This window comes from Fukomys damarensis, unplaced genomic scaffold, assembly GCF_012274545.1.
Source record: "Fukomys damarensis isolate Sample0158 unplaced genomic scaffold, DMR_v1.0_HiC HiC_scaffold_23, whole genome shotgun sequence".
Lineage (NCBI taxonomy): Eukaryota > Metazoa > Chordata > Mammalia > Rodentia > Bathyergidae > Fukomys > Fukomys damarensis.
Window position 1 is genome coordinate 41,645,461 of NW_022900935.1, and position 13,792 is coordinate 41,659,252.

Sequence of the window (13,792 nt, forward strand, 5' to 3'; positions counted from 1 at the left end):
GGAATGATCTTATTCCTTATGGAAGGAAAGCTTTAATAGCAATGTAACCTAAGATTTTGTTTTGCTTTTTAAGTGGAGGATGTATTTTAGCACATGGTATTAGAACCTTACTTGAATCTCATTTATTTTTATAATTAAAATGTTCCCAGGTACTTTGAAAACATGATTTAAAAAAAAAATTAATAGTACCTGCTTAACAGGGATGTTGCCCTGGAAACGAGGGCCACCATGCACAGCACAGACATCCAGTACAAGTTCAGGAAGTGCTGCCCACACTGCTGTTGCTGTGTTGTTTGGCTGTAGTGAGGAGGGAGCAGCCCTTAAGGAGCTGCAGGCTAAGAATCTATGGCTCCCTCAAATGCATATGTTGGAAACTAACTCCCAGTGTGACAGTAATGACAGGGTCTTGATCCTGAGTGTGGGGCTTTGTGTATGGATTACTGCCCTAAACAACAGGACCCCAGAGAGTCCCCTCCTCTCTCCACCATTCGAGGACAAGGTGAGAAGGTGTCACTTGAGAACCAGCAAGTGGACCCTCGCCAGACATGGATCTGCCTGTCCCTTGACCTTGAACATCCAGGCCCAAAGCTGTGAGGGACAAATGTCTGGGTGTAAGCTGCCCAGCCTCCGGCAGTTTGTTATAGCAGCCCAAGAGGACAAAGGCAGAAGAGAGACAAGCCCATCTCCATGCTGGGCCCTGTGAACTCAGCTGAATGGACCAGAAAAGGAAGCCTCTGCTGCTTCAAAATGTGGTTGGTCTAATATTACTTATTACCTAACACTTAAATTATATGAATTGGGTAGGGACCCATCAGCAGGGATGCTTGGTAATTAGGAGCTAAGGAAGGACTATGGATTTGAGCTCCTGAATGGTTGTACCAAAACACATCCAGGAAAGTGGAAATTGAGCTGTGACTTTGGCGAACCAGCCAAACTTCAGAGATTGTAAGTCTGCAGAGAACTGTGGGAGATGGCGCAGGTACCATGGGACAGAGGGACTCCCTCCACTGGAGATGGCACGGGCCACCTTCATTACAGCACGGCAGCGCTGGATTTGCAATCAAAGACGTGGGCTCAAGGTCCAGATGTGCAGCCAGTGGTGACAAAACATCTGTCAAGGCTGTATCCCAGGGTTGGATGTGTTCCGCATGGTCAGTGGCTCTCACTGCGTGGGACAAGGCCCTGGTACTGATCCAGAGCCTGCCCTCGCAGGGGGACAGCAAGGTCACTCAACACCCTAGAACTTTCATTCATAAGCTGGTCACTGGAGCACAGTGTGTTTGGCCAGCAGGATCCCTTTCATTTTCCTCTCTACGTCTTACACTTAACAGGCTACTGAGTTACAGGCTTTGGCATATAAAAGGTACCAGCAATATGTCTTTATCACACTGGACAAAGTGATATAAACTCAAAGTGAATACTTTGTGAGAAAGGTATAGGCACAATGCTAAAGCAAGGAAAGAAAGCTGCTTCCTGGCTGGGAAACACAGGGGCAAGACCGTGCAAGAGTTAGAAGTCACAAAGCTAAGACCGGTGCACACCTAAACACAGGGAGAAATGGCTTCTGAGCAACACACTGGGGGCACGCAGTGAGTCTGAGGAGATGTGGAGGACACAAAAATCTCCACAGACAAGATATGTTGTTTTAGTTAAAGTTTAAAAAAAAAATTCTGAAAAATTCACATGGCAGCTCCCAGGCCTCTGGCCCCTCTGGGAGCCTCCGCTGCTCTCTTTTCATTAGCCAACTTCCCTCCTCCTTATCTATTCATTGCTGCTTTCCAGGCTTGATCTGGGTACCATGCATGTTTGTGACTGGCGATTTAAAACATTTCCCATCAGCTGAGAGCAAGATACCTATTTATCTTATGGCTGCAAGCAGAGCTGAAATGATCTGGCATGGCCACCAAGCAGACAGTTATTTCATGCCCTGTTAATTCCTAATGCAGTAACTACAATATCATTCCTACTTTTAAAAGAGGTGCTTTTTTTTTTAAATGTGGGGCCTAAGTGCCCAAATAAAGAACATCATTCTAATGAGGCTGAGTCCCAAAACATAACCTTGTTGCTGCCACCGCCGCTGCTCCTGGACTAATGCTGAGCTTCGAGCTTCAAGGCAGTTCATGGAGGAATCAGAGAAACTCCTCACTCTTTCTAGGCAGCTCAAGCAGGTCAGCAAATATAAACTTTCTCTTCATGTCTGGAAATTACAGTGCGGGGTGGTGGACTGGAATCTCTGCCTGGAAGTGGTCCAGACCAGGAGTCCCTTCCACCACAGGACAGGCTCTGAGTACAGCAGGCCTGGTCCAAGCTGCCACAGAGGCACTGACAGCCTCCGTGCCAGGAGGGTCGCTGCTCCAAAGCAGCCATGCACACAGGTGTGTCTCGAGATCAGAGCGGGCAGGGCTGGGCTACAGTCAGGCGGGAGAGCACTTGCCCAGCCTGTGCGCCTGAAGCCCTGGTTTTGATCCCCAGCAACAGACACCCGCACAGCCAGATCACCCCATCCCTAGCGGCATCGGGTGTGGACAGGGCTAGAAGAAACACTGACACGTCACCGCGCTGGCCGCCTGCTGCCTCTCAGCAGATTTTATCCCCACTCACTGACACTTCCCATCCTTACCGTTTTCCACCCAGCTCCTGCCATACCCTGCTTCCTTCCATCCACGTCATTCCTAAGGCCAAGTCTGCCTCCCCCACCAGTGCGGACTCCACCCAGGGCCTTGCAAATCTTCCAGCAGAGCCCCATCAGGGCTCGCTGAATGCTTGATTTTCTGCCTCCCATGAGGGTAGGGATTAGCCTGCTCTTCTGTGCGTCCTGTCTGCCACGATGGGAGGAGGTAGAAAACACCCAGTGTGGGGCTGAGGAATGGGGCGCGGTGAACAAACACAGGCTGTGATCTGAACATCCACAAACGCCACCCAGGTGCTAGGACTGAGAGTCTACAGCAAGGGCATAAGTTCCGCTCAGAGCTGAGCACACCCCTGACCTGTGGCATGAGGTGGGGCCAGAGAAACCCTCTCTGCCGCTACTCCCTCCATCTCTGAAACAGGTCTAATTATGTGTATTTTGCAGGGATGCTTTTATGAGGACTGGAGGAGGCTGATTCCCAGTACACAGGAATCAAAGCCTGTGAGCGTCCCAGCATGAAGGGGGCCGTTCCCACCTGTTTGGGGGGACCAGCAGCAAAGGCATGGAGTTAGGGAGGGTCAGAGAGCCTCAGAAGAAAGGTGAACCTCACAGTTAGGGTAGCCTTGCCAGCTGCTGCGGACAGAGGGAAGTGCTGAGAGAAATCTTCCCCGGGGGGTGCCTCATCCCCAGTGATGTTGCCTGGCCCATGCGACCGGGGCTCCCATGGTCCTGGAGTCCCAGTCATGCTTCAAGCCGGCTCTCTGCTCTCAGGGTACCCTCTCAGCTCCCCTCAAGTGCATCCTGCTTGTGCAGCACCAGACAGGACGGCGGGAATCTACCGAGGAGTAGCGCCTACGTCAGACCCTCTAAGATTCCATCTGGAGAAGCACTGACATCTCGACCACCTTTCCTTCCTTCCTTCCCTGCCAACCATCGTCATCCTTGGACACCTTATCGAGCTTACTTCTCCCGGCTCACAGACAGGACAACTAATCACGGACCTAGCAACTCGTCAACTCCAGGGGCATCGGCCCCCTACCCGTGCCTGGCTAGGAAATCAGTGTGCACCCAGGGCTTCAACCTCAGAACAAAAGAATCTGCGCTGCTGAGCTGAGTTCCTCCTTCCCGGCACAGGACTGCAAGCTTTCCTGCCCTGAGGGGAGGCGTAGAGCAAGTGATATGCTAAACGGTACATACAAATAGCTTCATCCCACCCTTGAACTGAGGAAGTCAGCTCAGCTCAGGCTGTAGAACAATCACAACTTTAAGCCCCTGCCAGAGCCCAGAGACCTCTCCTGCCGGGGGCGGCTGGTGGGCCCTGAGTCCAGCGCATGCAGTACTCCTCAGTGGGAACTGCCTGATCCTGGGCACTGACAGAGGAGACAGGGTGTGAGCTGCGACGGCTCCTCCTCCTGTGAGATGCAATTTCCCAGGTGGGAAACACAACCCACCCGGGGCCAGAGATCTCCGGGCTGAAAAGTCCTTCCGCAGGGCCGTTTAAAAATCCATACCCACAGAAGAACATTCCCTGCAAAAGACTCCCATTAACCAAAGGAGGTGCCTGTGCCCACTAATAATTAAGAAAAACTCAAATCCAAGTTGGATCGGGTACCATCTTTCATCAGTCAGTGTGTGAGGGGGCAGGGTGGACAAGAATTTTCAGGGCCAGAGGGCATGTGATTAGTACAGCCACATAGGAGCCGTTTGGCATCATCCAGCCAAACTGGAAGTAGTTGTACCACACAACCCAGCAATTCCTGTTCCAGGCTGCTTATGTGTGCAAGATGACAGGATTAGAAACGCTGGAGATCTGGGAGGCATGGAGAAGTCCACCCCAGGGGAATAGCTTGCATGTTGATGGCAGCGGACTATTACAGAACTGTTCAATGGGATGAGTGAGATCTACACTCAACAGTGCAGAAAGGAAGCACTAGGTGAAGTACACATATGCAACTCCTACTTGCATGCGATCCTCCCCGCTTCCATCAACAGGAAACGTCACTGATCCCCGCAGTGCACGCTGGGCTGCCAGGACACTTCGTCCAGAAGTTCGGCCTTCTATGCTTCTCAGCATCGTTTGTGACCTTCATCTACAGACAGGGCTGTCCCCTCAGCCTGATCATCGGCCCGTGGGGCAGGGAACATGGCCCCTGCTTCCTCTGGGATGCCCTGCAGCCTTATAAGGCAGATATGCAATCAGTATTCGATGGCTCACTGGGGACCAACCATGGTCTCCCTCTAAGAATCCAGAAGCAAAGCTCCCAGTGTCTTTGGCCGAGGCACCTTAAGCTGTCCTGCCCCACTTCCCGCACGGCCCCTCCAGGGTGGAAACACCCACTGCTGCCCACCTACACTTTTCCTTCCTCCCTGTCTGGAGGGGCCTGGCTGCATGAGAGCCACAAATAACTCCAAACATAAATATGACCTAAAAATAGCCATCCATCATTCTGATACCATCCGGTGACAATTGTAATTTATAACATGAGGGAAGAAAATGAACACTGTGGCTTTTTTTCCCCGGGCTTCCAAGCTGCTGCTGAGGACGAATTCTACCCTGCTGTTACTTACAACCAGGAGTTGCTGATTTACGTATTACTAAAAATGAAATATATCGGAGGACTAGGGGCACAGGGGCTGTGTGCCTGGGTTTAGTGTGAATTCCTGCAGGCCCGTAAAGCCCAGCGTGAGCAGCCTCTTCCTTCTTGGGCCCTACCCACTCTCCTTCATCCTCTACCTGTTCTTCCTTTGGGAAGTTAAGGGTGCTCCCCCAAAGGGCAAACTCCATCCTCCTCGGCTCCCTGTGAAGATGGCTAATCTAATGGCAGCGTCCTGGTCACAGTCCTCGAGGTGGGTCCAAGCAGCCCATCAAGTAATCTGCATTTTAATGTTCCATGCAGTCAATTAAACCATGCTGTGCCAACTGTGGGCACAGGAGAGCACAGGGAACTGGAATTCCTCAGACTGCGGCTTTTCTTTGTTCATCATGATAAACCATTGTTTGGGGTACATAAAAAAACAGGCGTGTAAAACTAAAGTTATCTCTTGGTGGGGCAATATAATAAGAGCCATTCAACGCTATTTTTAACAGACACACAAGCATATGATTAACACAGAAAAAATCATCATGACAAAGCCTGTTACACAGCATGTCAGAGTGAGTGGAACTGCAGCCATAGAACTCAAGTGGGCTTACGGTCCTCGCCGCCACCGCAGCATGCCAGGACTCGGCACACCTGCAGGGCAGACCGGGGTTTCTCTTTGGCCGGTTTGGGACACCAGGTGCAGCACAAGCCGCTTCCAGTCCTGGCCCAAGACAGCCCTTGCCCCACTCCTGGAGGAGGACCACTAAGGAACGCAGAGAAGCGGGTGCAGGGCCCTTGCCTCTAGCACTGCCACACCCAGCTCAGACCCTCAAATGCTGGAATCAGGAGGGGAGAGCTTCTCCAGGGCTGCCCTTGGCTGAGAGCCAGGACGGTAGCAAGGAAACCAGGTTGCATGCAGGGACAAAACCCCACTGTGCCCGAGATCCCAAGATGCTTCTTCAGATCACTGCAGCGCTCCAGAACTGTGCACACCCATGAGGCTATCTAATTGCCTGGAGCCTGGACTGAAGTTGAAACACCCAGAGGGAGATGAAAGATCTTTCCCTAGCAGGAGTGAAGCCTCGCTTCGGGGGTCACTAGCTCAACAGAGGAGGCTAGGGCAGCTAGAGAGGGAAGTTTCTCAAGCCACCTCCCCTCTGCCCTGACGCCTGCAAACTCCCAATGCACCCAAGGCTCTTTCGTTTTAAATACCGTAAGAAATTCTGCAGGCCCCTTGCGAATCCCTGTCCAAACATCAATGACCCCCAAGAAAAGTAGGGCCTCAGGTATCCCAGGGACACTGGGAACTCAGGTGGCTGTGACTACCAGGTAAGAAAGCAGGTAAACAAAAGCAAACACCAGGATCTTAGCAAGCAAAAACTCTTTTGACAGAGGTGACTGGCATCAAATTACTCCCAAGCAATTCCATTCTCCATTGTAGCCCAGAAATGACATTTGGGGACAACAGAACCTTTTCTGCTCTTTACCTCTACTCCCTGGACCTTGAGTTTCATGTGGTCCTCTCTGGTCGTTTTCCCATCTTTCCTCTTTTTCCAGCAATACCCATCTTTCCTGTATTTCACTTTCTTCCTGTTGTAGAGTATCATTGAGCCATTCTGCGGTCTGGAAACAACAAATGGTTAAATTACCAAGAGAACCAAGCAGGAGAAAAATTTATGAAGAAAGATATCGTAGACCAGTAAAAGTCTCTACAGGAAAAAAAAAAAAAAAAGCAATATTCCACATTTGCTGGCACATAATTTTTCACCTTTTATTGCAGCTCCCTAGATCAGCCATGTTTCATGGCCAGCCAAAATTTGCTTGTAGATTTGGTACCTAATGAATTCAATGTGTCAATGATAGGCTTAAAAAACATCCCCTTAGTAACATCCACAAACTAATCGGGATATATGATGCAGGGGCTGAGGACAGCACTGAAAAGTAGCCGAAACTGAGAGAGAAAGCAAAAAGAGCCAGGGGTGCTGTGGCGGGCTGTAATATCTTATCACTTGGAGAAGGGTTTTCTACACATCTTTTAATCCATCACCCAGCATTAGGAAATAAATAAGTTTAACACAGACGCTAGATGACTACGTTAAGAACAGACCAATGGAAGAGCTAGTCACCGAGGCCAAATGCTCCTGATTCATGGCCTGCATTTAGATCACCGCCAGATAGGAAGGAGCATTAGAGTCCTCCTTCCCAAGAAGCTAAGTACCTGATTCGTTCCCATTTGGGCCTCAGCTGTCAGAGGTCTCAGATAGTGCCAGGTAGACTCATCTATTCGGTTCACAGCCACAGAACCTTAGGAAAACCTTTGCCCATTTACTAAAGGCTAATGGTAGGATGGCCATTCTTGGGATGTTTTAAATGAACAAACTAAAAGAACCTTGGATTTTCTAGAAAGAACAGCTGCTTCCACCACAGAGCGGCAGGTCACTGTGGTCACGTCTACAGGGCAGTGGTTGTGTGTTTGGGCTTGGAAACTCCAAGGACAGAAAGCCAAGGCCCCAGGCAGCCACAGCAGACGCTGTGGTGAGGCGTTTCTGGAACAGAGCTGCAGCAGGTGCAGACAGACCCAGCTCCATGCAGCCCAGCCCCTGGCACAGTAGGCTCAGGAAAGGCACAGTGACGAGGCAGCCATTGTGAGTGTCACGAGGCCGGCTTTCCATCTCCCTCTCAGCCAAGAGGAGGGAGCTTTTCACACAAACTGGGCACACAGAGTGGCTTTTCCTCAGGCACCCTGGTCTCTGAGTCCCTCTGCTGCTGCAGCGGCCAAGGAAGAGTCGCATCAGCCATCCTTCTGCTCCTGGGCAAGAGCCTCCAGCCTTGCTTTCCTTTTTTCCTTCCAACAATGGGCCATTTCACCACCAGCCATTGAATGCTGGCTATTGATGGCTTAATACTCCATTGTCTGGAGGGGAAAAAAATCCCAGCAGGGTGACTGCCACTAATTGCAGTTCCCACCCAGCCCCACTGTGTCATTCAGAGGCAATACGATGACTACACAGCAATTCCATCGGAAATTATAAACCTGCAACAGCGACTCCCTACACTTCATTGTTCCCCGATCAGGCAATTGTTTGTGTCAGTGTCCGTTTCCTCCCTAAGCCTGCCCTGCCTAAAACAATCAGGGAACAGCTCCAGCGCTTGTCACTACACAGCCAGTCACCTGATGGTATCTGTCTGCGCTTACAAGTCTGCAATGAAACCCTTACAATTCCTCTCCATTTCCAAGTGGCAGGCTGTCTCTGAAGGGTCCTTCTTCTGTGTCAGCCACTCAGGCACTTGGGGAGGAATCTTCGGAGCACTGTGAGCCCCCTGTCCCCAACAGGCCCCCCAGAGTCCAACCATGGCGCTTAAGGCCATTGCCCAGACAAAAAGCAAAGCAAAGAAACTCATCAGATCAAACAGGTGTGCTCTGTGTGTGCCTCACCCCCTCCAAGGAGGAATGACGGCACCCATGGGGTGTTACGGGGGTGCCCCATCAAAGAAAATCCATCTGTAGAAGTTCCTGCCTACTCAGCTTCACCCGGCCAAGGAACAACACCAGTGGCTCCATCCTGGACCTGTCCAGAGGTGGCCAGTGAACATCAGCGGCACTGTCAGGCCAGTGACCCCCAAACTGAGTGGATGACCCAAAGGGGGCTCCCCACGACACGGTCACGTGCACAGCTGGACTCACACCCACCCCCACTCAAGATGACCCACTCCTTGGCATCCAAGAATGACCCTGGCATCTAACACTGAGAACAGGACCCCCAGGGTGTTAGAAGGCTTAATAAATGGAACCAGCATCTTCAGCTTGAATAAGGAGCAACTGAACAGCATGTAACACATCCATGTGCTTCCAGCAAACTCGCTTCTGCTCTGTGTACGTGAAGGTTCTCACCTGTGCTCCCAGTCCTACAAGTGGCAAAGGGGGGGATGGAGGGGCTGCAGGGGCCTGCCTGCAGGGCACGGTCTGTGAGGCCATGAGCCATCTCAGGATGCAGTCCCCAGCAAGGTGGACCTGCAGGAAGGGACGTGTGAGGGTAGAGGGGAATGACGTGTGGCTCTGGGAGGAGCCATGCGGGCTGGGCCACAAGGTTTGATCTACTTCCCAGGCAACCTCAGGCAGGACACGCTGAGCAGTGCAGGGGAGCAGGAAGAGAGTTACACATAGGAAAGAGGACAGGGACCTCACAGAAGGAGCAAGGGAGCCCTGCACCCTAATATGGTCACACCTTTCAGTCCTGACCACTTACTGTGTGCCAGTGACAGCGGGGCAGGTCGCATGCATATCTACACCTGTACCCACAACTGTATCTGTCATCTACACACCAACCCCATCATATAGGCATCATCTTTCCAGCATACAATTGGCCTTTCTAGCAAGAAGCTTCCTGCAGGAGACAGGCATCCCCTCGAGGTGGGTTGAGTCTGGGTCTGAACCCCATTCCTGCTCTCCTGGCTATGTCATCATTAGTGTCTTAAAATCACTGTCACCGCGAGACAGGGATCTGGTGGGTGGATTTCAGGACTCTGCACCCCAGGGCTGCAATGACTCTGGGGGAACCCAGTCTTCCCCATCTGGCAGCTGGGCTGACTCTGGGTGCTCCACAGTCTCTCAGTGCCCCACCCCAACCCCCAGTAAGCTGTCCACAATGGTGACTTGCTGAAGAGAAAGTTCCTTTATTTGCATTCTTCCTCTTCCTCTTTGGCCTCCACCCTCCCTACTGTTGCTTCCTGGGGTCACCTCTCAGACAAACTGCTTGCACGAAAATCCTTATCTAAAGATCTGCTCCTGGGAGAACCCAGGCCAGCATGACAGTCTGAGAGAGCCTCTTGGAGTCCCCTGATGCCCCTTGCATGGCACGGAGGAGTGTCAAGCAAAAATGAGATGACAGGGAAGTCATTCTAGCAGGAGGCTGCTAGCCAAGTAAACTTTTATCTAAGAGACAGTAGCAAGCAAAATCAGTGACAGTGCAATGGGGTAAAAGGGTCATGGGGTCAGCGGAAACCTTCTACAAATTACAGATGATCACTGGATAGATAGAATAATGGAAGTCCCATTTAGTGTAGAGAAAAATAAAATAGAAACCTACACATAATTTAATAAGAAACTCCCAAAGTCTAGAGAGAAAAAATATTTTTAAATCTTCTAAAAAAAAAAAAAAAAAAAAAAAGTCATGTCGATAACATGCAAAAATGTAACAGGTCTTGGTAGGGAAGAGTTAAGATCACAAAAATGTGAATCTTCCTAAAGTTGAATGATAAATGTGACTTGATAGCAATGAGAAACTTCCATCTGACATTTTTTTTATGAATCTAGAAAGTTTTATTATAAAGTTCATTTGGAAGGAAGAAACCCTAAGAATAGCTAGATAAACCCCAATGAAGATGACCAAGGTTTGGAACTAGCCCTACTGGCTATTAAAACATACTTTAAAACTTCTATTTTTAAAAGTATGAGGTATGATCAAAATATATAGGGAAGGTTTACATTTTTTATTTTACAATGGTAAAAGACACATTTGCATTAATCCTCCTCAAAATACCCCCCCACACGCTTCAAACACACTTCTCCCATCATTGTTGCCACTTTCTGAAGCAGCTCTGGAAGGCTCTTTCATGAGGGACTTCATGAGATGTAACAAAAAATACAATGAATGCAACTGACAGGTGCCATCCAACAGGAAGGCAGGTCACACAAATATTATAGTGTGATCTCATTCACCTTAATTCACTGGATGTGGCACTGTTTGACTTCTGGCCCTTCTCCAATGTTAAAATGACCACGAAAGGTAAACATTTTAGATCAGTTAAGGACACTGCAGCAGCCACAACAGTGCACCTGAAGACCCTTAGAAAAGAAGACTTCTAATTGCTTCAGAAAGCCATAAGAATGATGGGATAAGTGTGTTCACAGTGGTGGAGAATACTCTGAGGATGGTGATGGGGATGTGTCTTTTACAGTACTCAACTTTAAAATTGAAACATTCATTGTATTTTTCAGTCAAAACTTGCATGAGCTTGACATGAGTAAATAGGCGTGTGGAATGGAGTAGAGGACCCAGATACACATCCCCCTTACAGTGTAGTGCACACAGTAAGTGAGGGAGAGCAAGGTGGCAGGGCAAGGGATTCACTGTTTAATACTGGGACGTATCCCTCCCATCACACAGTAGTCTTGGTTCTGAGTGGCCCAAACACTTCCATGCAATGAAGAAAATCTCGTACATACTCTAGGAGAAAATATAGGAGAATTCCTCAACAACGTCAAGTGAAGGACGCTTTCCTGACCGTCATTCAAGATTCACATTATGTGTAAGACAGTACATCAGATTACATTAAAAAAAATACGCTCGACTCTTCATGGAGGCAGCAGCATTTCACATCTGCACTAGAAATGCATTTCTCCACCACCCCAAAAAAGTTGGCAGTGCCTGTCATTTGGGGCAGTGCCACCCTAGTGGGTGTGTGGTGGTTTTAATTTTCATTTCTCTAATGACTAATGATGTTCAGCAACTTTTCATGTCGTTATTAGCTATTCATATAATTTCCTTGGTGAAATGTCTGTTGGAATCTATTGCCCATTTTTAATTGAATTGCTTTGCCTTCTTATTTTTGAGTAGTACGTGTTCTTTATGTAAAAGCCATATGCAAGACTTTATCAGGTAAACAACTGGCAAGTATTTTCTTCCAGTCTTTTTCTTTTTCTTAGTGATTTTTTTTCAAAGGCAATATATTTTAATTTTGGTAAAGTCCAAGTTACTGTTTTTTTTCTTTAGTGAATAGTGCTTTTAACCATTTTAAGAACTTTTGTTTAACCCAAGGTCCAAGTCTCCTCATGTTTTCTTCTATGAGTTTTATACTTTTAGTTTTTACCTTTAGACAAATGATTAATTTTGCATTAATTTTTCATATGTGTCCTAATATTATATTCTTTTTAATGCTATTTATGAATGGAATTTTTTGGATTCTTCATTTCTACTAAGTAGAAATACAGTTAACTTTTGTATTAAATTATTTAGTTTTAGTAAAATATTTTGTAGATTCTTTAGGATTTTCTACATATATAATCAAGTCACTTGTAAATAAAAATAATTTCATTTCCTCCTTTTCTTTGTGAATACCTTTTATTTCTTTTTCTTGCTTTATTGCACTGGCTAGAACAACCAGTAGCATGTTGAACAGACGTGGTAAAAATCAATACCTTGGCTTGTTCCTTGTTTTAAAGTGTTCAGTCTTAGGGCCGGGGATTTAGCTCAGTGGTTCTAGCACCTGCCTTGCAAGCGCAAGGACCTGAGTTTGATTCCCAGTACCAAAAAAACAAACAAATAAACAAACAAACAAAAAAGTGTTCAGACTTTTGCCAGTAAGTAATGTTAGCTGTATCAAAGACTTAAAAAATGTGCAAAGTGCTCAGGAGCCAATTTGAACAAGCTTCCACCTATCAAAGACAGGAAAATATGAGCATCGATAAAAATAATAACTGCAATGGACTACAACACATTAATGTGCTTAAATCCACGAGTTCATAATGAGTTTGAAATAACCCTAACCAAGTTGCTCAGTGTTGGAGGGTGCTAGTGACAACACATTACAGTGATACCTCAGTTCACAAACTTAATTCATTCCATGATTCTGGAAAAGACGGTCACAGTCATGTTCATGAAGGAAAGATGGCCATGGTTGTGTTCATTACCCATGCAGAGTTTGCAAACAAAAGAAAGATTCTGCCAAATGCTTCTGTTTGCGAATCAGATTGCTCAGAAACAAAAGCATTCATGAACCAAGACTGTATTTTGAACATGTAAAAAAGCAAAAAAAAGTGAGGAGAGAATCAGGCATTCATTCCTCCCCCACGACACAAACCATTCTTTTGTGTTGCCAAATAGAGAGACAGAGGACTTTCTCCGTGAAAGTCCTCTAGCTAATAAATGAGGACGAAATGGGAGTTAAAGTTATGGCCCACCTTGTCACCTGGAATGGATTAACAGATAGACAACAATGGCTGACATTACAGGAGAAGGACAACCTGGGATTCAGTATCCTGATGGGGCAAATTTTGCCATTTTAAAAACCTGACCTTGAAATTAGACCTCTGGCCCTAACCCCACTTTATGGGAGCCCCCAGAGGGCACTGGTACATGGTAACGAACACCGTGGGGACACCGGTGGCAAAAGCCAGACTGCTGATGGTTCTGTAGGACAAACAACCTGGCTTCCCCAGCCAGTTCTCAGACAGAGGGTGCATAAGAAAGAGTGAGAACAAGAACAGGAGAGTCCTGGGATCAGTACATACAGATTGAAAGAGCAAAGAGATCCATTCACCAATCTCAGTGTGCAGGCCGTTGGTGACTGAGCTGTATGTGGCACTGTGAAACAATTGGAGTTTTGAACAATGAGTAAATATTGAATATTTAGAATGATGAATTTTTAAGAGTGATCATTATAGTGCAGAAGTATTTTCCAACAGACACCTTAACTTTTAAGACATATATTAATATATTCACTGGGCTGGGGATTTGGCCTAGTAATTCCACCACCTGCCTCACAAGTACAAGGGCCTGAGGTTGATCCCCGGTTAAAAAAA

General features: G+C 47.7%; 1 protein-coding gene across 14 annotated transcripts in view; it reads right to left on the reverse strand.

Moving 5' to 3' along the window:
- Camta1 (calmodulin binding transcription activator 1) overlaps window positions 1-13,792 on the reverse strand; it is a 696,092-nt gene that overhangs the window by 325,567 nt on the left and 356,733 nt on the right. For all 14 annotated transcript variants that reach the window (XM_033767633.1, XM_033767641.1, XM_033767640.1 and 11 more), the window contains one exon: window positions 6,699-6,834. In XM_033767633.1, coding sequence (XP_033623524.1) covers window positions 6,699-6,834 — 136 coding nt within the window. The remainder of the gene's footprint in view (window positions 1-6,698; window positions 6,835-13,792) is intronic.